The 27,929-nt window shown below is 39.4% G+C and overlaps 1 protein-coding gene across 3 annotated transcripts in view; it reads left to right on the top strand.

Annotated features, from left to right (window-relative positions):
- LOC113161682 (E3 ubiquitin-protein ligase SMURF2-like) overlaps positions 1-27,929 on the top strand; it is a 52,877-nt gene that overhangs the window by 9,448 nt on the left and 15,500 nt on the right. For all 3 annotated transcript variants that reach the window (XR_003298767.1, XM_026359454.1, XM_026359453.1), the window contains exons 2-9: positions 10,898-10,936; positions 13,081-13,189; positions 18,156-18,289; positions 22,796-22,861; positions 23,144-23,228; positions 23,533-23,616; positions 25,074-25,285; positions 27,579-27,663. Coding sequence is in view for 2 of the 3 variants with exons in the window: in XM_026359454.1 (XP_026215239.1) it covers positions 10,898-10,936; positions 13,081-13,189; positions 18,156-18,289; positions 22,796-22,861; positions 23,144-23,228; positions 23,533-23,616; positions 25,074-25,285; positions 27,579-27,663 (814 nt within the window). In the remaining variant the exon portion in view is untranslated. The remainder of the gene's footprint in view (positions 1-10,897; positions 10,937-13,080; positions 13,190-18,155; positions 18,290-22,795; positions 22,862-23,143; positions 23,229-23,532; positions 23,617-25,073; positions 25,286-27,578; positions 27,664-27,929) is intronic.

The following is a 27,929-nucleotide window of genomic DNA, read 5'->3' as shown; positions in this document are numbered from 1 at the left end:
TACTGGTTAAATGATAGCAGTTCACCTTCTTTGCAGTACATTGGTATATTTGAGTACAAACAGAGATCAATACTTTCTTTCTGCTTTGCTACTCTGGTAGTTGTATTAAATAACGTATTTATAATTATTATTACAGTATATTTCTGGTGCATATCCTGAGTGGCCTCGCTCTCTGCTTGAATGGTAAAACTGTGCTTTGAAGCTATAGTCCCTGATTTTTAATTGTCACACATTTTGTCAAATTCAGCAAAACATACTTCATGTTCTTCTAAATATCCATCCACAGTTTGTACTCACAAAACCTCATGTGGTTGTTTACAGCACTTGTTCTGGAAATGGGGCAAAAATAATCTGAACCATAATTACAGTTACAACGGGGACAAGAAGCACTCTTGTTCATGCACAACAGAGAGGGAGATGGCAGAAATTCATTTCTGACACCTGAATTATTGTATTTGACGCACACGTTAGATTGACAGCGAGAACAAAGTGCTGCTGAACAGGCAGGGACAGGCTCATTAATCTTCACTGATGATGTAACACATGATGGCAGCAGCACAATGAACTCAGACATCTACAGAAACATTTTGTCAGCCAGTTTAAGGAAATTGATCGGGGGATCCTTTATCATACAGCAAGATAAGGACCTAAAACACATAGGAGTTCATCAGGGGCAAGAAGTAAAATATTTTAGACTGGACAAGTTAATCTCCAGACTTAAACCTTATAGAGCATTTTACCTGCTAAAGAGGAGACTGAAGGGAGTAACCCCCATGGCATTATGTCAGTGGGTCACATGATTCATGCAGCTATTGCAAGCAAATGATTTGCAACTAAATATTAAGTCTTAATCACTTATATATATAAATATATTTTAAGTCTACATTTTCCAGGTTAATATTTGTCTCATAGGAAGTCCATAAAACATTTTGTCTCATTTCCGCAATTAAGGCAAATTCCAGCCCGGTCTTCCGAGAGCGGTTTCTTCTGGTGTAGCCTCTGTACTCTTGTTCATTAAGTCTTCTGCGAACAGTACATTGTGATACTTTCACTCTTGCCCTCTCGAGGGTGTTGCTGATGTCACTAACAGTTGTTTTAGGGTCTTTCTTTGCAGCTCTCACAGTGTTTCTGTCATCAGCTGCTGTTTTCTTCCTTAGTCTACCTATTTGACGTCTGTTACTTAGTATATCTGTGGTTTCTTTCTCCTTCAGGATATTCCAAATGGTTGTACTGGCTATGGTCAATGTTTGTGCAATGACTGATTTTCCACAATCTTCTATCAGCTTCACAATTGCTTGTTTCTTGCCAATATACAGCTCTGTGGTTTTCATGTTGGTTACACCCCTAAACTATAAATGCAGTTTCAGCAGGCAAAACCCAAATGTGAAACTGAGCACACCTGGGCAACAAAACACACCTGTCTGTCACACGTTCCAATACTTTTGCTTACATGTTGTTGTTGTTGAGTATCAGATCCAGATGTAAACACTTGGAAATAAAAGCTGCAATGTTTCTCTTTTTTTACATAATTATCTTTTGATGTCAAACCAAAATGGTTTCAGTCTACAGCAAAAATAAAGGAGCTATGTTGGAGGGGGGTGTGGATGTGGTGTGTGGTATTTAAAGATTTGAGCCATACCTCTGTGAAGCCCATTGGAAATCAAAATATACAGGATGTCTGGGAGAATATTAGGTGTGTTTGTGATGCTGTTGTAGAGTGTCAGGTAGAAACTGCTTTGCCTGATGCATAGACAGTCCCACCAAATTGTTCCCACAACGGTTGTGAGATGGCGACAGAACCAGCATGTTGTTTTATCCATAGCGCCATCTCTTTCTCCCTGCATCACACCTCTCGTCTATATTACCCTTTCTTTTTTTTCTTTTCCCTCTCTCAGTTAATCAGACTATGCAGAGACAGTGAATGAACACCGTCTAACATACAGATGTAGTCAGACATATGCAGCCTGTTATTTTCACACCTAGACATAGAGTCCTCAGTTGTGGTTGAAAGTGTCTGGACAACATGAGCTGGGTGACATTTAGTGTAACGAATATATGATAACAAAGACAAAAACACCATTTCTTGTACCTGTGAATTTGTTAGGTGAGCAGCTGCAGTGGCTAACTGCAGTTTTGTTTTCTTCTATTTCTGCTTTAGCCTGATATTTCTGAAAGAAAACTCATCTTCCATTCCAAGCCCACAGTTTTGACCTTTTGTGGATCACAGGCAGTGGTCTTTTGCTTTTAAATACTGGCAAGAATTGTGCTGAATTCCTGACAGGTACTGCATGACTTTTACAGTATGGTCAGATGGTCTAGACTGTAGACCAACTTTACATCTGTTCAAGCACATGTAGATAAATAATCTCCCAACCACATGTCTACCTAATGAGTCATATTGCAATGACTTTCTTGTGGCAGTATATCACACTTGACTGTATCTAAATTAAACATCAGTCTGAATGCTTCCTGCATGACTATTCCATTTACTATGTGACTCGGTCTTTAGATGAGCTTGACTTCCGTTCCACATGCTTTCGTTGCCTAGTTGTATTGTCGTATTCTGTAAGGTCTTAAACCTTACATGTAAAGTGCCTTGAGATTATAATTTTTTGTTTGTGATTTAGAAATAAACTGATTTAAAATTGAATGCATTTTTACACTATACACTACACTATAGATAATGCATACTTGTTGACAGCAGCCCTTCTTTAGTTGCTTTTTACTACATCTATAAATAAAATCGTAGAAAGAAAATTAGATCTTGTGGTTGAATTTCCCTTTTGAGATTAATAAAGTAGCTACTTACCTACCTGCCTACCCGAATGCTTTGTAAGTTCAGCAATGTATATTCGAAGGTGTTTTAACATAACCCACAACAAGATTTATACTGTACAAGACTTCCAAAGGTTTTGAGACCTCTTCCTAATGGTGCACCACAGGTAGTGCAGACATTTAAAAATGTTAAATCCTCCATATGCACATAATATATTTTCAAACTGAATTCCTGTCTATCATCATGCTTAATCTCATATCCCTCTTATTCCTTCGTGTCATCTCTTTATCTCTGTCCATTGCTCTTCTTCTCCTCCCTCAGTGTTTACACTGTTGCCAAGATGACATCATTGTCAAAATTCACTGGTCCAGATTAACTTCTTCCTCTTCTATACCTCTGTCTACTTTCCCATATTTCTTTCCCTTTCTCCCCCTCTACTGTCTGCAGTCTACAGATTTATGACTCTAGATAGGCCTCGCTCCTCCCCTCCTCACATTCCTCCCGCTCTCCTTACTCATTCCAATGCAAATTCCTACGTCCACATGAACATTTTGTCTTTACCTTCGTGCCCCTCTCCAACCTCTCAGATGCACTTAAGTATGCTCAGACACAAGCAACACAGGTAACCAGGCACTGTTTCGTTTACTTAGGAAAGCCCATTTCCTGTTATTAATTGAATTTATTTAAGTGCATGTAAACACATTGTATGTTTCAGTCTAGATTCTTGATTTTAGATTGTTGGCATCTCCTCTGGGAGCAGCGAGGAGGGGGAGTGTCAGCTGTAGACTGCTGGCCTCTCAAACGAATGACATAATTGGCATCCCAAGCATTCCCTGAGCTGGAGAAAGGCTGAGGTTGGGAAATACAGTAATTGCTTTCTAGGGGAAGTGCAGTATAGGTTAGCAACACTACCCAGTTTTAAAGACCCATAAATGCTAATTTATAACACACCATCGTTATTTTTCTGCAGCGTGTACTTACTACAGTAACGTAAAGTTGGTCACGTACACACAGAGTACTTGAGATTTGGCAGACATGTATTATATTGAGTGAGCGAGCCAGCCTGTAAGGCGTGAGGAGGGGAAGAGGAAGTGTTTTGTTTAACTGTTGAACAATGCTGTGAATGAGACAGCATGAGGTGAAAGCAAAGGATGTGGGCCTTCCCTCTTAAATCCCTCTTAGGAGAATGTTTGTAATGTAATGTAACTCCTTTTTTTATTTACATCCTATTAAGCGTCCACCCAAAAGGAACATATTGCACATATTTTGAACCTTGTCTTGATCACATTGTGTAACTCTGTGATGCAGTAAACACCTATTATTTTGTCTAAAGTAAATGCATCTTATTTTTGAATCTAATCATGCAATTTTAATAATGAGGGGAGTTATACGTGGTAAAAATCCCATAAAATGACTCAGATATTCCATATTTAATGGCATCAGGTGAAGTATGTGCAAAGCTAAGAGTCATCATATTTTGGCTTTGGGCCACATGCCCTATTCATCACTTGATGTAACCTAGATTTTGAGGAAAAATGGATGCTCGTTCAAAGTATGACCTTTTCCCTGTATTACTAATCTTTCCACTTTGATGGTCTTTTGAAACAGTTTTCTGTTGGTGAAGGCATCTGAGGTAGAAAACACTGTTATCATAACAGCATTTTTTGGATAGTTTTAGTAGCATGTTTAGGTCATTAGATATCTGAAAGAAGAAGCTGTCCCTTAGAAAAGATGCATGTTCAGCTTATTGGTAGACAACCATGTCCCCCAATGACATGCTACACTTTTTGGTTTTCTTGCTGCTTGGAGGATTAAAGTAATCTAATCAATGAAGAAACATGACATGAAACAATGAACAGTTATGTCTAAAAGGCTGCTGAGTTAAAGCTGACATTTAATTGAATCCCAACACATTATAATCCAGTTTCAAAGTATTTACAGTTGAATTGAACCATACCCCCTAAGTCTACATTAAGCCAGCTCGATCAAAGAATAAATATACAATATAAATAGTTTTGCTATCTGTCCAGATTGAAATTGAAGTTTTCTTCCACAAAACTGTAATTTTTCCAAACTGGCCTTTGGAGTGTATAAAGCTGTTGTTGTTGTTGATGGAATTTAATCCAGAAGAGAAAGAAGAAGGGACATAATGACAGTGACAACACTGTTAGATGGTGTGATGCAGTTGTTGCTGTCTTTATTATGTAATTTAACATCATATTCAACTTTTCCTCCAGAAACAGTGAACGAGCACAGTAATTCATCACAACACATCAGCAGAATCCCAGTTGTATTTTAGCTAATGGTTTGGTTTGATGGACTGACCGGTCAACTGTCTGTTAGGATCCAAATGTGTACCTTGTCAACAAGATAAATTAAGCTCCTAATACTATTTAGACAAGAGTTTAGTGTTTATATAGGGTGTGTTTTAAAGGTTTTATTATTGAAATATTGAAGATTATTGGTTCATGCAAAGTATGTCGATGTTGATTCTGTTCTGGTTGACTGTGCTGTCTTTAGAGTGCTGCCAGAGAATTATTTGAGCAAATAGTTCACAGAATGACTGTATTTGACCATGGAGTTGGCAGTGCACGCAATCATATGCAACAGTAAGTCACCGCAGGCCCTTATGTTAGGATGGAGCAGCCTAACACTGTTATTTCATATTGTTAACACAGAATTTAAGAGGCATTCTGGGAGTTCAGTGGACTGCTTGTCTTGTCAAACTCTTTATTCAACAACTTATTATCAATCTTGACTATCATGCTAAAATACTGAATACATCAAAGAGGGACTCTTCCGTTTTCCCAACAAACAGAGCAAAGCATTAAGCAGCCACAAAAAATGCAGACTTGGAGACTCCCTTGAGAAAACAAACGGGAATCCCCTCACGCCCCCTGCCCCTGGCTGTTTACAACCTTTCACATTTTGACCAGAACTAATTCCAACCTTCAGCCCGACTGTTGTTTTTAGACAGATGAAGACGTTACAAAGCTCCCGCCTCTCTAAATGCCTTTCTTTGAGGTCAGAGGAACATTGTGCACGTTTTATGACGACTATTAAGGCCTTTTTGTCATAAACAATATAATCATCATATATCAGTATGCAAATTGTGGTTTCTGTGTTTAAATTTAGTAAACTAACCCACTGCAGAGGGACTTTTCACACTACAAAATGTAATGATTGCATATTATTGCAGTACGCTTTGTATCTAACAGATTTTTTCAGTGCTCAGCTGTGTTGGAGCCCTTGTCACAATGAATGATCTTTATTATTTATCCCAGTGCCAGGGAATCAGACTGACAACCAGACTCTTTGGTGTTCTGTCCAGTAACATGAGGTGGCAGGACAAGCATGGTATTCACGCACTAAGTTAATTATAACTTTCAGAAACATTTAACTGTTAGTCATTTATAACCTCTGACTCATTGTTTAGCACATATTTTTGCCCCATTGGTAGTGTAATATATTCAAAGGCTTCGAGAAAGGAATAGGCTTAAACAGTAAACTACTGGTTCCCCTGGGGGTTGGACATTATGGTTGACCTCTGAAGCCTAAGGACATATTGTCTAACAGGCTGTTACCTACCAGACAGTGGTAAAGGCATTATCCATGTGTGCTAGTTGCTTAGATGGAGCTCCTACACCTCTCTACCTCAGTGCAGTTAATGTGTTTCAAGTGATAGTAGTATAAATACCCCTGTATGCAAGGTTTCGTCACTGGAGATTCAGTATCAAGGCTAGAAACTGTATCATGAAGATAAACCAACTCTAAGCAACTTCACAAAAATGTTCCAAATCACTGAATCTCATTTGGAGAATAAAGTCTGTTTAATGTCTGGCCAGATTTGGACATTTGTGTTCTCACTTGCAACTCACTTAGATAAAGCCTAGAGAAGTTTCATATGTGAAAACAGCTAATGAGAGTGGCTGAGGCCCCATGCTGTAACTGAACCAAAGGTACATCTACTAAGTGCAATACATAATCATGTCATTAACATTTTTGACACATCGCCCCAAGAGTTTATTTTTTGTTGATTATTGTTAAGTAAGTAAGTTGACCATGATTAAAAAAAATAGTAGAAAAAAAGTTATTTTTTCTAAATGAATAGAAAACAAACATAAATATGTAAAAACATAGTTGGAATTGGACTCAATAGAAGAGGTTTACATCAGCACCAGAGATGGTAGAGAACACTGCTGCTTTGCTTTAACCTGGTTTGAAGATCAATTAATCCTAAATCACTCAAGGATGTATTCATGAGAACATGTCACAGATATAGTATTTACGTATATAGTTTATAAGTTTACTCTTAAGTGGTAATACAGAAGTAATTTTAGGATATGACTCCGCTCTGTGACTACAGCCTCGTAGTCCGGTTTTAAAATGTACTAAATGTTACATCAGATGTTCTGATGACCTTTGTCCATCCAAAAGGTCCTGCATGTACACGGGGATCTGCTGAGAGCATAGAGGGCAGCTTCACCCCAAGGCTTCATGGTCATTTACAGACTCCTAGTTGACCTAGCTTTCCGTGTTAGGATCTGAATGAGTCTGGTCCTCTGCCAGCTCTGGGTCACCATGGCCCGCCTGTTCACGTGGCAGCTATTCAACACTGCTGGATCGCCACAGGGCACCGTGATGAGATTTGATCACTCGTGATAGTAGGATTCACAGTGGTGCAGTCTGCACACGCCCAGAGTAGAATCAGGTTCAGTAGCAGTATAGTTTTATAAGAACATTTCTGAGGTCACTATTGTTTATGAAATATACAAACTCTATAATCCTATGAGTTTAGCCTTGATACAGGCTTGTTGAAACCATGTCTCTTAGTGTTTAGTCCATGTTAGTAACTATATGCTTTTTGCTTTGTTAATATAAATTAAATAAAAAAGAGGTAGAGAGACTAATCACGTCATTTTTGGAGGTTTGAAAACGTATGTCAGTTTGTAATTAGAACTCAAGTAAATGAATGTATTTTCTTTTAATTTCATTCAGAGCTTTCCTACATTATTTATTACAGTGCTTTAGCTACAGTATACTTACTTGTAACCTACAAAATCAATTAGTCCTTTTGAGAAATATGCTTTTCCCAGATTTTAGAGGTTTGAATGTTGTGACCATCTATAATGGTGCAGAACTATTGTGTAAAGTATTCAGATCCACAAAAATGAATATCTTTGGATATTTAACTGAATAAAAGAAGCTATTTGAATACACTTTGAATTGTAGGATATTTTGTCCCTATCAACATTTTATAGACAAAATAAATGATCTTCAGTATTTTGTTTTAAATTTTTCACAGGTTACCTTGCACAGATTTGACATATAAAACCACATATTTGTGCATTTTTTATTTCAGAAGTTTTATAACTTTTGTGCCTCCAGGAAATTTGCTGGTGGGTTTGTCTCCAAGAACTTTAGGGCTCTACTTGTGATTATTGCTCAATTGTCTAATTTATGCTCCTTTTGAAACCATTCATCATCAGCAGTGGCAGCACAGTTGGTGAGATGCCTTTGATAACAATGAGAGTGGCTTTTCCCCCCATGGTAATTGTGGCTGAGACAGTGGAGCAGTGTGCAGGTTAATCCCTTAATCTTCATTAGCATTGTTTGGTAACTACAGAGCCAAGTACACTCAGTTTAACCTTGCAGCTACTTACCCGTGTTGGTACTTCAACATTCTTCAAAAATACTGAAATTTGTTTGGTATCCTGGCTCCTGGCCTTTTAATTACTTCCACATCTCCAGTTTGCTTGGTGACCGATTTAATTGAACGAAATGCAACCAGTAACTGTGAGAAACTGATACTGTGCATATTCTGTCTATCCTCCTAACTGCATCCTCCTAGATAATTAAGGCCATTGTCAAAATGTGTTTCTCAGTATCAATAACAACAGAAGATTTGCCTAGAAATACACCAGCCTTGGTGATTACCTGGAACTTTTGGTTGTTGCAGGCTATATCAGAGACCAACTAAGGCCAGGCTCTTTGTTGCCCTGTTTCACAGAGCTCTCTAAGCCTTCACTCATTCACAACATTTGGGCCTCAGGTTTGTCAGTAAACCTCTGCTACTAATGCCTTGGCATATACAGTGTACAAAATAGGCTTAACCATAATTCTTTTAGGGGGGAGTTCAGGCTAAGGGTGACGACCCATTTAAACTCTGATTGGCTGATTTTGTTTCTGAACTGGATCCTCTGTCCACAAATGTTCTGCCAAGATTTTGAGGGCCTCTGTTTCTTTAGTTTTTCTCCTGTCTGCTGACAACATGGTGTCCGTGAGTCCCACAGAAGGCTTTTCTGGCTGCCTCTGATTTGGCCCGCACCCATACTGTCGGCTTTGGAAGTGTAATTTCCCCTGACAAGCTGATGGTTAGTGTTCATCCAGTCGGCCCAGTCAGTGTAATTTGGTTTGTGTTGAGATCGTCTGTTCCCATGTTGTGATTCAGTCTGATTTGTCTGACCGTGTCATTTTGGTCGCTGTCAAGCTCTCCACATTGAATGAGTGTTATGCTGGGGTGGTTTCCCAGGTCTGTCCGCGTCTTTTTCAGAAGTCTTGCATGAATGTTTGTCATTCAAGACAGGTTCCCGTACTTTGACTGTGATGTATTAAGTAATCCATGGACATGATGTCTCCAGCACAGCACTGTTGGGTCTCTGCGCTTGAAAGTTGGAGCAATAAGTGTGGTTTTATGATTAATAGTCTTTATATGACACAAAGTTGAAACTGAAATAGTCCTTTCTGCAAAGTAGGCTTAAGTAAGTGTGTGTTGTTTTTTTTATTTGAAGTAAGTGTGTTGAAGATCAAAGAAGATGAATCCATGTTATTCATGTAATAGTTATATTAATCAGACTTCTTTATGCTTTCATTTTTTTGACTCTTCTAGTTTACTGCACATGGGTCTTTCAGCATATATAGTTAAGTCAATTTAAGTACTCTTATAGCTACACATAGGAGCACATCTAAGCTTGTGATTTTTGCTTTAGCATAGTCGAGGGGGACGAGACACAAAATAAAGACAAAGAAAACAACAAGCGGCGAAGCATGTCATTTGTATTTTAACTTACGTCACAGGAGCAGATGTGATATGCCTTTACAGCTCATTGAGTAGTCTCAGATTATATGAGACAGATGCTCTTTTGCTATATTAAGGTTGGAAAAGACAGGTGTCACCTGTTAATGATGTATTGCAAATGACCGTTAGTAGAAAGCCGTGAATATAGCAAAGTGATGGATGAGTGGAGGGATGTACAAAGTGATTAAATAAGTGTGTGTTTTTATCTTTTTTCTGTCTTGTTTTCTTAGATCTTTGCACCACCTCTAATTCCTTGACAGACAAATGATTGTAATGTTGTCTGCTTTACTTCTGAGTCCTCTGAAGTTCAAAGTTGTTTTTATTACATTAATTTTTTATTTTCTTTGCCACTGCTCCTCCTAGTTGATGCTTGGCCTACTTCCCTGTTATTCTAACTATACTGTTTCACCTTAGCCCTACCACACACCAGGAGGGACACATTTAGGAAGAGATAAAATACCCCAGCAGAACAAACCCAAGCTCATACTAACACTGTCATTCTTTATATCTGTTGAAAGCCATTGTATGTTGTCTGTGATGCAGGCCTTAATGCAGGAGAGTGCTTGTCTACTCAATATTTCACAAGTAGGAAATGGTCTCCTGGCTTTTGATGTTACAGTGAGGATGGACAAACTAATGTGTGGCCAATGATTACTCAGAGGAACTGTGTCAAATTTACAGCTAAGGCAGAAATGTATTACAGAGAGATAGTGTGAAAATGTTGACTGACTAAAAATCTCTTAAATAAAAGAATAACGGAAGATGTAATGAAACATGCTTTTTCAGTACTGCTTGTTATCATGTTAAACAGGGAATGTGAAATTCTGTGTAATTTGCAGAGTGACTTATGCTTGGAAAAATTACACGTTGCTGACTGGGCTGATTCTGTAAATTTTTTACATTGTTGATTTTTTTTATGCCAACAGTATTTGACCTATTTTTATTGTAAATATTTTTCATTTCATTTTTACTTTTTTGGTCTAATTGTGCACATTTCCTTTTTAATCTGTCGTTAACATTTCTCTTCGTTTTTTCTATTCCAGTTCTGTGCGCAAAGAACCTGGCAAAGAAAGACTTCTTCCGTAAGTGAAGCTTTTTTTTTTTTTTTTTTTTTGTTGCTATTCCTGTCCCATTCCCTCCCCTGTGCATTAGGATGGGCTTTGTCAGCAGTGGCAGCTTGCTGGCTTTTGAAGCCATGCTGTAAATGAAGTCCCTTAGGAGCTGTCTGTCACACAAACCAGGAGGCCTGGCACGCACAGGCACCTACTGCTAACCAGAGATGGATGTAACATATTACATTGACTCTTGTTAATGACACAAATGATGCTAATGGTGATTTTTTTTGTATACTTGTTTAAGGATTATATTAAAATTATTTTAACTTCACTACAATTTAAATAGTCTTGATTACAAAGTAAAGAAAACCTTAATGAACGCACTAAGTTATGTGATCTACTGACAAAACAATCAGTTGTTCCTGTGCCAGGCGATAAAGATGAAATGCTACAAAAGTTCACTATAGTGAAGACATTGCCAAAAAACTAATTCAGATCAATAATCAGACTCCAAATCCCATCTAACAAGGACTAAACTTGAACATGTAGAGAGGACAACTTCCACTTCAGATCAACATTGTTTAGGTTTTTTTCTCTCTTGCTTGATTTTTCTTCTGTAACTTAACCTACATCCATAACAGAGACACTTCCTTAGTCATTAGATCACTTTGTTTTGATCATTTATTTCACAAAATGTTAAATGAAGGAGCTGAGATTTTTCGTTTCTTTGCAATGTGACCCTTTCTATTTCGACTCCATCTCGTCTCCCTGCGTTTCCATTCGTTAAATTATTCCTGGCCTTCATGCTTTATGTCAGAACATTTCTCCTTTGTCTGTCCTTAATCTAAGTAAAACCAAGGTTAACATATTCTTGAGTTTGTTGCTGACTTAGCTAACGGGTCTCTGCCAAGTAGCTTCCCCAAAGTCACTTTACAACAGGAAACAGTAATTCAAAATAAATGAGTGGCACCCTAAATTCACTAAACTTCAAAAGAACCACTGTCCTAGAGAACCAAAAAGAAGGTAACAAAGTAAAATTTACTCAATGTAAAATACTTACAGTGCATTCACCTGTGTGAAATAATTCAGTACTTTTTACACCTCTGCTGTTTACTAAGAGCGTCACTTTTACTGATGCAGTCGATTTAAATAAAAAGGCTTTTATTGAACAGTTCATTGTCAATTGTATTGTATGTCACATCAGAAAAATCACAAACTTCAGTCTGCAGAAAGCAAATGTTTTATCCTCTGATCATGTGTTTTGTTGTAAAAATATTAGCATGTATGTGATGAATATAAACATATTCATACTTTGAATGGGTCTAAGGGATTGTGTTTATTTGTAGCTTCTCTTTCACTACTAGTTAACCTGGTTTAGTTTTAGGCCTTTCCTTCAACCATCAGGAATTCTCGGCAGCTGGTATCAATGTAAGAAGAGACTTATTACTTGGCTCCACTGATGAGACAGCTTTACAAAACAATACCCTTTGCAACCTATGCCATTTATCTTAATTGGGGTATTGGTAAAAGTACTTAATTGCAACAATAACAGACTGAGACAGGGCCTCCATTGCTCTGGAGGTCATGGATACAGACACTAATAGGTTCACTTTTGTCAGATACACTTGCACTTCAACACAAAAAACAAAGTCCCTAGACAACATAAGGGTGGCTGAACAGGTTTGACTTGATTGAAGTATCGGTGCCCAGAAGTGTAATGAGACATAAAAAAACAAAACAAACGTACAGTACTTCCATACATGATCATATCAAGGCTGGAATGCCAACAGATAAACACACCTAGAATAATTCTTATTTGAAAGCCACATAAATAAGATACTGTAAAAATACTTTCCTTCAGTTTAACAGAATATCCCATTGGTCTTAAAATGCGAAAGAGTGTGCAAATAGGACTTAAATGTGACCTTTATTGGTCATTTTAGGGTTAAAAAAAAGATTTATAAAAGTACAGTTGTTAACTTAATTGTCTGTGAATGGTGACGGCCCCAGCTAAACCTGTGACTGCAGTTTGATATAAATGGGTCAGATTGGCCTCAATCATTTAAAACACGTCAACAAACATCCTCCATGAATTGTTATCATTATTGATTACTGCTGTATTTGTACAATTGATAAACCAAACCCTCTTCACCTGCCTCTGTGTTTAATAGGGTTGCCAGATCCCTTTGCCAAAGTGGTGGTGGACGGTTCGGGACAATGCCACTCCACAGATACTGTGAGAAATACGCTGGACCCAAAATGGAATCAACATTATGATCTGTAAGTCAAAAAGACATAAGGAACATTGTGACATGTAGCTGTATGCCACTAACCTACATAACTCATTAGGAAACGTGTGTGTGTGTTTAAGAGGAGTTTGTATATATTATTTAACACTTGGAAATTGAAACAATACTGAAACAATTCTCAGACATGTTGCATACGGGCTTCGCACCCTTGCACACTGCATCTCTGTGAAACTGGTATGACAGTTGTTTTAGGAATGCAGATTCAGCTGTGTCTTTCCTCTGTGCAGAAACACCCATCTACAAACCATTTCAGCTGTTTTACAAGTGAACAAAACATCTTGTAGAGCAAGATTTTAGACATTCCATACCACAGGCCTCACCAGACATATTCACAGGAGACTTTTGGGGGAAAAACACAAGTCATACTGTTATTTTTCTTCCTCAAATAACAGGTTTTGCCTATTTTGGGTATCAGAACACAGAGTTTTCTAAATAGTTTTGCACTCCTGAACAATGTTCTCTGTGAATTGGGTTTTTTCTATCTCATTTGTCTGGCTTCCTCACTTTATCTTGGCTAAATGTGGCTTCACATAGGTCGTTAAGGCCTTTTAGAGCGCTACTTCCTATTAGTAATCTTTTTCAGGGGGGCAAAATAGCCATTACTATGCTTCCATGAATCTATTTTACCAAAAACCTTGCTCAGTATTCCTTTATAACAAGAAACCTTTACACTTTATGAGTCTGTCATTGTTATAAGGTACATAAGTTGTTGCTCAAGATTAGAAGATATAAATTATTTCTGTAGTCATGAGACATTAGAGCACTTCATCATAAGCATACACAGAACTGAGCCAATGTTGTATTCGCTTAAGTTGAGGTGCTGGTGTGATGGTGGATGCATAGATGTTTCGGGCAACATCTACACAAGTTCAGCAATCAAAGACTCAAAAGAGATGCAGAGAGGAAAAGCTTCCTAGATTTTCTAGCTGCATTGTAGTTAAAGCAACATGTTTTCATTATATTGTCCATTGGCCTCAGAACCCCAAAAGACTAGAACAGGAGGAACATTAAACTCCACAAGTGACCCCGCGAAACTATGCACTGGAGTGTTTTCACTGAGTCAATGTGGCGTGACTGTTCCCTGTGCTGAGGTCCATGTCGACAGGCTGCTACAAGGAGTGATCACCCCAAAGGACCCAAAGGACCCACTGGCAACCGAACCTAGATGCTGAGAGATGGAGCGAAAGAATGAAAGAAAGAATTAGGGAAATGGGAGCCTGATTGAGCTGGAAATATGTAGTAGAGACCAAGAAAGGAATAGTAAGAAAGCAGCATGTGAAAAATACAAAAAGGGCCTGAATAGTTATAAGGATGTAATACTTTTTACACCTATCAGCATCAACCTCAGATCCCTTCTTTCTTTTACATAATCATTTTACCCTTCTGGAGATGTACCGTCTGTGGAGTGTGATCCCCACCAGCGACCCCTGGCCTCTTCCTCTGCTTCAGGAAATGACTAACATGCCAGTGAAAGCAGTTGTGAGTGTGGGCTTGGGCAATTGCCAGCTCGCCACACGCCCATTTTAAGCCTGCATGTTAAGGAGGTGGGGTCTTCTCCCACGACACTGATACAACCAGGGGCCTTGATGCCCTGTATTATGTATCATAAATACAAAATCCATGCTTTCTATATGGTTTATGCTTTATGACTCATATTGATGTCTTGTGCAGAAAATGTTTGAGGACACTGAGACCAAACCAAATTGTTGAAAACATTTTGTGACAGTTAAAAGTTCATGAACTCACAGTAGTATGTATTTTCTGGTTTTGGCAGGTTGCCTCCACATACTTGGCCCCAAATTGCTTTGGTTGGAGGGTTAGATTCACGCTCTACAGCCTTCACTCTATATTAAACGTTTTACATGTGCTGTGTGTAAGCAGTACACATATTAGAGAACATTTACCAGCCTTCATTACTTGAGCAACATTTAATTTCTCACAAAAAAATAAAACACCAAAAAAAGGACTAAGATTGCTACAGTGAGTTTTTACTATCCTTGTGGCCATCAATATTAAAAATGCATTGGCAGTTGTTGTCAAATTCCCTCAAAGCCTTAGAAATCTAAATAGCACGCATATCCATCTCTACAGCATAATTAAAAAGTGATGGGTAGTGGTTTAATCTGAAGAAGATTTGTCTCTGCTTCAGTCAGACTTTAATGCACACAGGACTTGTTCTTCTCTACACGAGAAATCTATGGAAGCTTCTATCTAAAAGTGCAAGAGGAGAATAAGTTAAGTAGCCAAGGGGTGTTGTTTAATCAATTTTACCTGCTTTGTTGTGAATGAAATTAACAACACGTGAACTAGGGGGGTGTTGGAGGTCACGGTTTTACAGATTGAGGCCACTGACATTTTTTCCTCTAGTTTTGCATTTGACTAGGGTCAGTGTCACTACTGGTAGCATGAGGTGATACCTGGACCTACAGAGGTTGAACGGGCAGTCCAACTCCCCCAGGATGTCAATGTCACACCAATACGTACCATCGTCAGAAGGTTTGCTGTGTCTCCCTGCACAGTCTAAAGAGCACAGAGTAGATTCCAGGACACAGGCAGTTACTCTAGAAGAGGTGGACAGGGTCATAGAAAGTCCTTAGCCCATCAACAGGACCGGTATCTGCTGTGCAGAAGGAAAAAGAGCCCTACAAAATGACTTCCAGCAGGAAGCAGGTTTTGTTTAAAATCTGTAATCTGAAAATATCTATCTAATTTTTTTATGTATCACATACATATGCATGTATAACATTATTATTTGAAAAAAATCTTATAACTTATATAATATTTTGTCTTAGATAACCAGGCCAACAAATGTTTCAAAAGAATTAAGGCTGACATATCAGAACAGAGACACAGATGGTTCCAGTAACCAGTTTCAGATGGTCACACAGTGAAGACTGGTCTGTGCAGCTCTGGGCATGTGCAGACAGCAGTCCTGCTCTGAAATTTGCTCCAGTCTTCTTGTCTGGGCAAATAACACATAATTTAATTACTACAGCTGTACTGTGGTTTTCAGATATTTGTTTTGCCAACACACATCTATAGAAGACAGGGACTCACAGTTAATTCTGTCTGTAGCTATTATATTGTGTCATCCAGTTGTGTCACAGTCCAATTCCTAATCAGTGCGGACAGCATACTCTTCTCCTGGTGATTCACCCTCACCCACATCCACATAAATGTGCTGTTTATAGCAGTGTTGCAACAATGCCTCAATACCTGCAATGTTATGTCAAAGGATAACTCCAACCTTGGTTTATTATTATTATCATTATTGTGAGTGAGGAAATGGTATTTAGTTCCACCTGTTGTCCTCAGACATTCAGTCATTGTTTAATCAGCAATTTCACTTCCCTTTTTTTTACCTTCCAAATAGTGCTCTATTGTCCTAACCACACTGTGTGAAGGAAGGAGTATGACATTAAGCATGGCCTTGAACACTGTAAATATCCTTAGAGAGTCAGGTAGACAACTTTTGTGTCTGCAGGTAATATCACTTATCTTTAGGGTTAACTCAGTGAAAATAAATTGTGGTGTTTGATATCAGTAACAATAACAATCCCTGATGCCTAATACACAACAAAAGCATTGTATCTACATGTAACTCCACATGAAAGTTACTTACACAGGAAGCCTTAATTGGTTACACCTGCATTGTAAAACAGTAGATGGTAGATTAAGGTGATCATTAAGGCAATTAACAACAATTATGCACTGTATTAAATCCTAACTAATATAAGTTTAATACAGCAACACATAGTGGATGCATAACCTTCACTACTACATTTTAAATTAGTAATAATTGAAGCTGAGCCAGGGCGGCCTGGTGCCTTTCTGTGTGGAGTTTGCATGTTCTCCCTTTCTTTGCCTGGGCTCTCTCTGGGTACACATGCATCCTCCCACTGTCCAAAAAACATGCATGTCAGGTTAATTGTTCAGGCAGACTGGAAGCTGCGAAGAGCAGCTGGAAGCTGGCAGGAGCCAAACCTTGTGGGTGGAGGCTCCAACCAGTCAGCTCCTGGGAAACTTTCCCCCATTTACACTCATTAGATAATCAGAAACACTTACCTGTAGCTCATTTCACACACCTACAGTAAGAGATCTACAGAAACACACAGGGAAAGTCACATGCACAAAATACCACAGTATACAACATAATTATAACTGGGGTTGTTAACACTGATCAGATTTTCAGACAGTAACTACACTTGAAGATCCACATGCCAGAGACGTACTTTAGTTCAGTGCAACAATTTGCCATGTCTGTGATTTGGCTTACATACTAATCCTATACATTTCGGTCAGTTTAGTAGGGGAACCCCACTCTTTGCTCTTGATATACAGGAAAATATAGAGTAGAATCAGAGCTGACAGCTAGTCTGTAATTATGCGTGTGTGTGTGCACACCAGTGAATGTGTGATTGCACATTTAAATGGTAAACTCTGTGTTTGCTCCTGGAGCTGTCTGGGTCTCAAACAGTGGTGGAGTAGTGGTGGAGGGATTACCTCTGTTCTTTAACCATGACTAGACTAGCCTTAGCTGCATTTAATGTGCACATGCAAACATTCCTTCAATCAGCTAACCTGCCTCATTATACAGTCTGAAGGTCTACACCGCAAACATGGTACAAATTGTTCTCATGCTGTCTGGAAGAAATAGATGCTAAATAGAAGGGTTTTTTTGTCCCCATTTTCTCTCAGTTTATATGTATGCTAATATTTTAGAAAGTATGTTGAGTACAGGGTTGTCTTAGCTAATGAGTTAATTTAATATAAATCTGTCAGTTAATAAAAGATACCCTGTTCTTAGAGGTTTGTGCTCCCTACAAACATACACCATGCTTTACTGAAACCTTTGACAGGATTGTAAACTACTTTTCACATTATAACCACTCCTCTTTTCTGGTTTATTGACCTGTTTCCACTTTTGTCCCTGCCAGATACATTGGAAAGTCAGACTCCATCACTATTAGTGTATGGAATCATAAGAAGATCCACAAAAAGCAGGGCGCAGGATTCCTTGGCTGTGTCCGCCTCCTGTCTAATGCCATCAACAGACTCAAGGATACTGGCTGTGAGTATTTATTGATATTTGTGTGTGCTTGAGTGCATAATCTATGTCTTTTAACACTCACTAAACACAGGTGATTAGTGTTTGGTGTTTTGACCAAGGTAGTAGTTGGAGATTGCATCAGAAGATAAATTTTTAATAAGTCAGTTAGATGCTGGAGAACATTTGTCTTATCTTCTGATGTCAGTTAGAAAGACATATACAGTGCAAACTCTAAACTCAGGTTTGTTTTTCGAACAATTTTTCAATTTGAAAGTGATTAACTGTTTAGCCCCAGTGTGCACACACATAGCACACATAGACAGATAAATATCTCTCTATGAAGCAAGGTGTTGTTCTAGTGCCTCCTTTTTTATGTGACTGCAGCAGTTTGATAGATAACCTGCTATCAAGCCATGGTGCTCTTTTAACAGTGCTACTGTCCCATCACCAGCTCACAGGCTGCTGCTGTCTGCTTCACATGTTTGGCAGCTGGGACAAAATCACTAGCCAAAGTTCATTTTAGCACAATACAACTTTCTGTCAAGGAAACTAATAGTTTCTAATTTTGGTACACACAACTTTATAACCTCCTGCTGGTTTTATTATTATAGTGGACAGCTGTCAGCATTGGCACTCTGCAGCTATGCAGCTTCATACACAGTGGAGTTAATGTTGTGGCTGATTGGTGTAACACTTTCATTGTTTTTTGACTAGGATGGGAAACTTGTCATACTCTAGTAGATATTTAAATGTGCTGGCAATTTTGATATAGTTCATTTATATATCTTTTCTTTTGAATTTTTCAGTTTTCATATGAGAGGCAAATACACCTGAACTACCAATTTTTGTCTCTCATTTGGGAAACTGTTCACCTATCTGCCAAACTGGACACCCACATTCAGGGAGGGCAGAATAGCAAAAAATAAAATAAAATAATTAAATCGGCATGTCCTGCATTTCTTAATTATTTTCATTTTTATTCCATTTTTTTAATTTTTTGTTTGATAGTTCATCATTTCAGGTGGGCTGAAATGACAGACAGACTAAAAAGGCCCTAGAACCACCCCTGGGTGCATGCTTGCTAGCACCGTCCGCCTAGTTGGCAGTACCAGTCAGTTGATTGAGTTGGTTGACTGACACATGTTCACTTAAATGCAATCCATACTATCAAATTAACATTCCTTCCACTCATTCGCATCCATTCCTTCTTCACAACCTGTCATAAACACAGACAGATATTTGCTATAACCACCACAATGACTTAAATTTTTTTCCACTTTTTTATGTATCCGGCCTTTTCCTTATTTCCATTCATCCATTCCACGCAGCCATGCCCCAAAACCACTTTAGAAGTTGTCTGTCTGAATATAATTGCCACTTGTTGGATACTTTTTTATCCAAACTGCATAGTTGGACACTTCCATGAATGCAGGCAGTTGTAATTTAGTTGGCCCCGATGTCTCAGTCAGTCTCTTACACAAACTTTAAACTGTCAAGCTAAATGCTCCACATAAGTTTCCAACAACTTCTTATTGTTTTCTCCTAAGCAGCATTCTTGGTTCACCTCCTAATCCACCAAAAACCACAACAGCGTCAGTGTTGCCACAGAAGGAACCTTGACGACCATGGAAGCCTTATGCTGTACTTTTACCCCACTGAGAGCCAAATGACTTGGCCTTAGAGTTACCACAGCTTCTAGAAACAGACAATATAGGCTCCAGTTAGGCTCCAGACCAGCCACTTACTGTACAGTCAACATGGCAGAAATTATACTTTATGGTAGCCACAGGAAGCGGACAGGGAGGCATGATCTATGATAAGACACCAGTGCTCACTTTATCCCTTTGTTCTTGTCTTGTGTGGTATAGACACATGAACAGTACCCAGTCTGGTCTGACCAAGATGTGTGAGCACACAGACGCAAAAAAACAGCACAAATATGCAAAAAGACTTTACTGGAAATGCTTTGGTTCCTAGAAGTCACATTCATACATGGCTCGCTGTGATATCCAATACAAACACAAACTCACAAAGCTGTTTCACTCCTGCACACAAACACCCACACATGCTCTTACAAACCAAAAAGGGATCCGGTATGATTGTCAACTCTGTCTGGCTCTACACTGAGCTCCACTTCCTGCAGCATCACAGGCACAAACCTCGCAAAGTCCTCTGCCCCACTTCTGAACCCACAAAGACACTAACTCAGACACCCAGCTTTTCAAAATGAGCTAATTGACTACACATGGCCTACTTTGAACCCTATTGTTTGTTTGTGCTTCATATTTATTATGTTGTGCAGTAATTATTGTATTTACTGATTCGCTGGTAGTGATACTGCAGTTTTTACATAAAGGCATAAACGCTCATGCAGTAAAAGATGTGCATAAAGCAAATAAACACTCTGCTCATGGAAGTGTACAATCACATATTAACACATCTTAAGGCACTGAATAGTGCAGTGATGGCATGTAGTTAAAGTATGGGTTTGGAATTTGGTTCGGAAAGCCTTAAAACTATAACTGACATCCAAATGTACATGAGAAAAGCTCTTTTAAGAAAACTGTGTTTCATTTTAAAATGTCCAGAGTTCAACTGAGAGTCATATGAAACATCAGCAGCTCCAGGTCTTTATAAATACATGCGTTATCTTATTATTGTGCAGTTTAGAAGGAGACAGGAGAGGAAGTGGCTGGGTCAAAGTTCACTCAAACTGCACTTTCCATGTCTCATAAGGTGCAGATGAGGCAAGAACAAAAGGCTCTAGATGACTACAGGAGAAAATGCTGTAGATATCGCACATGGTACAAATATAGTCCAAACCTAGAGTCTGGGCAGATTTGTACCAAATTACTGGCACATGCATATTTGTGTCCCAAACCACACCCTGTGTGTCCAGCTATCAGATCAGCAAAGTAGAAATTTAAAGTCAACTCTCAACTCAGCTTGTGGACATTAGGAAGCACTGTATATGGGTACATTAATATAGTTTGAAGACAAACCCATCCTTTAATAGTCTGGAAATATTCTGCCTCCATTCCCCTCTTCTCAAAAAAAGGAAGGAAAAAAAAAGGAAAACCATAGTACTCTATGTAAGGCCGAGACCATGACTGCTTAGTCTAGAGGGGTATCTAGAACAGATGCATATGTTTGTGTGCAGCATACATACATACAAACACAAACATACAAGGTGGAAATAAGCTACACGCTAGTTCAGATCTGCTTGGCCTCTACATATATACAGACACAACACTGCAAAATCATACATGCAAGCCATAGTAAAGACATGACAAATCCAGCCTGACTTGGGTTTTAGTGTTGGTCTATGCAGAACTGGGGCATCTCTCTATCTCCCTTTCCCTCACTCACTCTCACGCTGCCTTTTTCTGCTTCTGTATATTCCCTTTTCCTTTCCCCTCCCAACCTCCTACACTCATATTTTTACACGCAGAGGTTGCATTGTCAGTAGGTAACAGTTGATATCACTTCTGTGCTGGTCCTACCTGGCGTGTGTGTGTGTCTGTGTGTGTGTGTGTGTGTGTGTGTGTGAGAGAGAGAGAGACAAACAGACAGAGAGAGAGAAAAAGAGAGAGACAGCTGCATATCTGTGTCTGGATCTTGTTCAGAGTCCTAATTGAGTGTTTTCCTGTGTTGTCTGTGTCTGACTGTAGTGCTCTGTGCTGCGCAGACAATGAGTTCTTACTTATCCAGGAACAACAAGACTGCTAACAAATTCTGTGCCTACAATTTATGACATTTGCGATCTCCATATTTAAATGGAAGTCCTGTGGGTTATTCTAGTAAAGATCAGCTTAATGATGTGAATATCTGAAACAAAAAAAGGCTACAGAGCTAGCATTGTTCGGTTTAGTCCCTTTTGGTCATAATACTGCTGAACTATTCAATTGACCCATTTAAAGCACTAAATCACAAACTCCTCTTCTCAGAACACAGACCTTGTTGGACTGTGTTCAGACTGACATGAGTGCTCTGTAAAAACACACAGGCTCCATTCCTTTAAATGGCACTGTATAGAGACAGAAAGGTTGCTGACACAGTGGACCCAAAGAAAAAAAAAAAAACCAGCAACACATTGTTGTCTGGCAAAAAATGCTGAACTTCGTTCAAGTTTAACCACAACACACTATGTGGTTATCCGGCAATGCCCCGTGTTTGCAAATCAAAGATCCACAAGTGCATATTGTTGGTAGTTTGTTACAGTGTAATTTTACTGCCTACTTGCTGCAACAAAGAATGAAATAAAAAACTTTCTGGAGTTGTTTCTCCAGAGTTTTTGCATCATTGGCCCTCAAACTCCTGAACTCTGAGATTTGTTATTCAAGCTGGCTCCTACTGATATCTGAAGGGATACATCCACACTAGTGCAGCCCTTTGTGTTTCTCTCTATCACGTTATGTTTTTGATCCTAAAGTTTGGTAACTCAGCTCAGCTTAGTAACTGAACATGTTTATTTTTGTAAATTGGGACAGATGCTGAATCAGTTGTCATGTTTGTTTTTCCCTGCAGATCAGAGACTGGACCTGAATAAGCTGGGCCCCAATGACAATGATACTGTGAGAGGACAGATAGTAGGTAAGAGACACAACTTTAGTAATATGTTGTATGTACAAATGCAAAAATGAGTCAAGCCAAAGATATGATCCAGTCTTACACTATGTAACCTTCTGTATCTGCATATGTTATGTTGCAGGATGCGTTCAATATGATACATACCAAACAGTCTATTTATTTTCAAATATTTGCTCTTCTGCATTGATGTCAGAAGATAAAAGAAATAATTAATCATTGTTATCTGAGCTGTTTGCATAGGATAATTACATTGAACTACATTTTTCATTGTCTTTAATCGTCTAGTAAGTCTTCAGTCCAGAGATCGCATTGGAACAGGAGGGCCCGTGGTGGACTGCAGTCGCCTGTTTGACAATGATTTACCTGATGGGTCAGTATTATCACAGGTTTTCTTTAAAAATGAGCTGCCCTATTAATCCATGCAGGATTTTGCTTTTGCTTGTGGGTATGTTTTGCATAAATATTACTTTACTCCCTGTAGGATGTTTGTCTGATTTGTCGGGAAAGAATTTAATCTCATGAATTCTGTTGTTTTTGCTTTGCAGCCCATGATGTGTTTGGAACAATTATACAATTACATATAAGATTAGGCTGTTTTCTCCTTTTTGTATGTCAAAGTGTGTTTGTAGGTTTTTATGCATTCTGTTTTAATTATCTATAATGTGTTAAAACAGCTGGGAGGAGAGAAGGACAGCTTCTGGAAGGATACAGTACCTGAACCACATCACACGCACCACACAGTGGGAGAGACCTACCAGGTACACACTACATATTATATAAGATAATATTATGAAAGTGAACCATTTTAGAAATGCAGGCTTTCTAATGGCCTTTTACCACGTCATGCTTGATTTTCCTGATTTTAGTGAAGGAGTCATACTGATGTCATCCAGAACAAGACCTTTTACAGTAAATCAGGAGGTCTATTTAGGTTGTTGTACTTTCCTCCACTTCCCTTTTGAGAGAAAAAAAAAAATCCACTCAGATCCGCTCACAACACAACAATAACAATCTGTTAGTAATGAGTGAATTGCTGTCAGTTTCTTATCCCCCCCCCCCCGCACGCCACTGCAATACACACACACCTAAATAAACTATCTAGCCAGTCAGGCAGCCAGATTTTAGTTGACCACTGTTCCTGCAGGAACAACTGTCGCCTTCCTACTTGGCCCATATCAGTGGAGCCGTTAGGGGAGTAAGCAAACAAATAGCACCACCATCTTCTCACCCATTCATACCATTGTTGATGGCCCAGTGGGAGCACAGCGGAACGAGGTACGACAGACAGGAAATAAGGGAGGAAAACGTTCAGTGTTAGGATAGTGGAAAAGATGGTTTAATGAGTAAGATGAGCAGCCATGGATTATGTAGAATGAAGAAGTGACTGACGAAGAGTTGATCTATTATTAGATCAACTCAAGAAAGAGTTGATCTGTTAGTGGATCTATTATTATGCTTTACTTTTTACTTTTACTTTGACAACAAATGTAATGTGTCACGAGAGGACACGCTGAAAGGAAGAAGGAACATGGGGAAGTGGAAGCAGACACGGGAGGTTCATAAGCATGGGGAGAGAGAGAGGAAATGGGAGGGGGATAGTGTAGAGGGAGAAGAGGGGGGGGGGGGTCGTGGGTTGACAGACAAGCATCCAAGGTTTTAGATAGCCTAGGCGTCTGTAACTCTGAACAGCTAGACAGTGGTCAGACATGCCACGTGCGCACACACACACAGAGTAATTGTCAGAAAGCCAGCATGTCTGTGTTTGTGTCTGCTTATCAGATATCTGCTGGAGAAATCCTGCTCTTAAGTAGCACAACTTCTTCTGTGTTCTGCTTAAGAGCACTTTGTGTTTGTATGAGTGCAACCTGTAATCCTTCATATCACATGCATCTTAACCACTTCAACAAAATCCACTTTTTCCCCTTGATGGCTGATGACACCGGCCCGTTTTTCAACAGTTGCTCTGTTCTTGTGTGTATATCTTGGCATCACAAAAACCAGCTACGCTTACAACACATAGTAACATACCTCTTTGCACTCCTCACATGCAGGTTCCTACAAGTAGGACACAGGACGCCAAGAGTATGTAACTCTTGGGAATGAAAACTGACATTTATGTTGTTCCTTTATTTGTCCAGTTCATAGCAAGAAACAAAAGAACACAGACCACCAGCCTGTATATGCATGAACACGTGCACTCTTTGCCTTCTCCCAGGCCAGCATCGGAGTACTCCAGCCCATTAGGGCGTCCGCTGAGCTGCGTGGTGGACGAGAACACGCCAGTGATGACTCCTGTTAATGGGGCGGAGGCCAGCAACCCACCAGGTGAACAGCGCATCCAGGAGAGACGGGTTCGATCGCAGAGGCACCGGAACTACATGAGTCGAACACACCTGCATTCACCGCCTGACCTGCCTGAGGGTTATGGTGAGAGACACTGATTCACACTCCCTCCATTAACTGAAGACCCCATTTAGGTTTCAGTTTGTAAATGAAGAAGGAGATGAGCAATTGATGCTACATAGGGAAATGTGTTTTAGAACAATTTGGGATGTGTTGGTTTGCAGCTGTAGTCATATTGTTACCAGAGTTAGTGATCTAAAAAAGGCAAGTTGAAGAGAAGTCCCAGGCCTAAACCACAAAAATACAGGATACGTGGTATAGTGGCCGTTTTACCAAACGGTTTCCTAAGACCAGTTCTTAAGGCCACTTCTGCAATTCTGTTGTTTTGACGCTTACCAAACTTGACTTTCTTGTCCAGAGGCAAGAATAACGCTTGAAAGTTGATGATTTATTTGCAGCTCGGTCCATTACAGACTTAAAGCTTTCTCACTTGCAGGAATACAACGATTGTACCTATTACATATTGCATTTACATCTGCATATTAACAAGTTGACACGGTCAAAAGCTTGTTTCCATCCATAGTTAAGAGTTACAGACTTCCTGCATCCTCACCTAAACCACGTTGACTGAGCAAACCTTATTCCCAAAGCACATTGCGAACTGCAAAAACAGTATTTCAACGGAATATTAACTAGTGCTCCACCCTTACAACACACAACATAACATAATGAGCTATCCTACATTGACTGTTTTAAAAAACCTAAATACCACATAGTATATGCAGTAACCCAAGAGTTAACATGCAGGCACAAATGTGGTGGCTCGTACACGTAGATCAAAAACAGGGTGAGCTGCTTCTTGGGCTGAATCTTGTCTATAGCCCAGAGGCAGTGATACTTTGAACATTTTCTCTTTTAATGATGAGAGTAATGTTTAATTGCCCCTTGCATTGTTTTTCTTCTTTGTCTGTCTCTACTCTGTCCTTGGGCTCACTCCCCCTTTCTCTCTTAACTCCCTCCACCTACATCTACTTCATGGCACATCCTCTCCTCTCCTCTCCTCTCTTCTTCTCTCCCTTTGCAAACACTTGCAACATTGGAATGCTTTTGCTTTCTGCACTAATATTCCCACAGTGAAGAAAAGGAGGGAAAGCAGAGTATTCATAGCTTGGTGTTTAGCTCACTAAAGGCACTTCAGGCTACTGGTGATTTTTTTATGTCTGTAATTCTTAAGCTTACTTACATCATTCAAACACACTGGAAGAGTAATGCAGCAGCAACACAAGTACATTCTCCTTGATCTGAATGTTTTTATTTGGAGAAAGTTTCATAGTCAGCCACAGTGCACCCCACAGTACCCACAGTCTGTAAAATTAATTATTTTAAGTGCAGTGCTCTATCCCAGCGATTTTGAATGGCACTGTTGGACCTGTGCCCCTTTTGAAATGTCCTGTTGTGTCCACTGAGGCTGGCTGAGGTCGGACACAGTGAGTCACTGATGCCCAACAGCTCGTGAGCTTTCCTCCTCAGCTGAACCCACTGAACTGGTGACTGGGTGTGGTGGAGAGCACAAGAGAGAGAGAGGGAATGTGTGATGGAGAAAAAAAGAGAGCCAGCGATGTATAGGAAATGAGTGGTGCCAGTAGGAAGTAGGATTCGGGGATAGTGATGGATTAGCTTGTGAATACACTTGCACGAACACCACGCCCATGCAGCACACCTTATTTGTGCCAACATTCACACACTCACTGTCCATTCATCCACGAGCTGGATGGAACCAAAGAGGCAACAAGCCAGCGGCAACTCACAGATGAAAACCATTCTCCGCACATTTTGTCTTGGTGTCTTCTATTCCCTTAAGTGTTTACAGTATTTTCTATCAGTGGGTTTGGAATCAGTAACAGCATTCTATTTTCATTTCATCTGGTTCTGGAGATTAATAAGGGTGGATGACTTTCAGACCTCACACTAACCTTCAAGGAAAAACAAGGCAAGTAGGATACATCGAGAAACTTTTTGCAAGGAAAAACAGCCCTGGAAGTCTTTGATGAATTTTACTCAATTTTCTTTTCCACATCCTCCTGGGATACGGTTTCTTGAGACTAGAGAGGAACTAATTGATTACCTTGGCACACACCTTAAAAATTCTTGGGTCAACAGTGTCCCAGCAGTATGCCTGTCACGTCAATTACAAACAGACTTCCCCTTGTCCGAAATACACAAACTCACAATCCATGGTTGTACCCACCTGCACTAGACTACAGAGCAACTGTCCCAGCAACAGTTTCAACCTTGTTTCAATCCTGTTTTTGGCTTTTTTTAAAATGTATTCATTATTCATTCAAATACATGTTCTCTCTTTTTTCTGTTTTTTTAGAGCAAAGAACAACTCAGCAGGGCCAGGTCTACTTCCTCCACACACAGACTGGAGTCAGCACTTGGCATGACCCAAGGGTACCCAGGTAACAGCTTTACTTTGTGTTTGAACCTTTGTTTTTTCTTTATTGTTCAGATTTTAATGTTTTCAAAGCACTTTACAAGGTGCCATTGATAAATGTTAAGAGTGTTAATTATCTAGATTAACAATTAATTAAACACATGAGAAATGGCTCACAGGGCTCGTTGTCTGTATTGTCTTAGTCCCAGTATAACACCTGACATGACCAGCTGACAGGACCGACTGGACTTTACTGGGCTGGAGATCCAGACCAAAATATTCATTTAATTG

This window comes from Anabas testudineus, chromosome 1 (assembly GCF_900324465.2).
Source record: "Anabas testudineus chromosome 1, fAnaTes1.2, whole genome shotgun sequence".
Taxonomy (NCBI): domain Eukaryota; kingdom Metazoa; phylum Chordata; class Actinopteri; order Anabantiformes; family Anabantidae; genus Anabas; species Anabas testudineus.
Note: the sequence above shows the minus strand (reverse complement) of the source record. Positions and strands in the feature narration are given on the sequence as shown.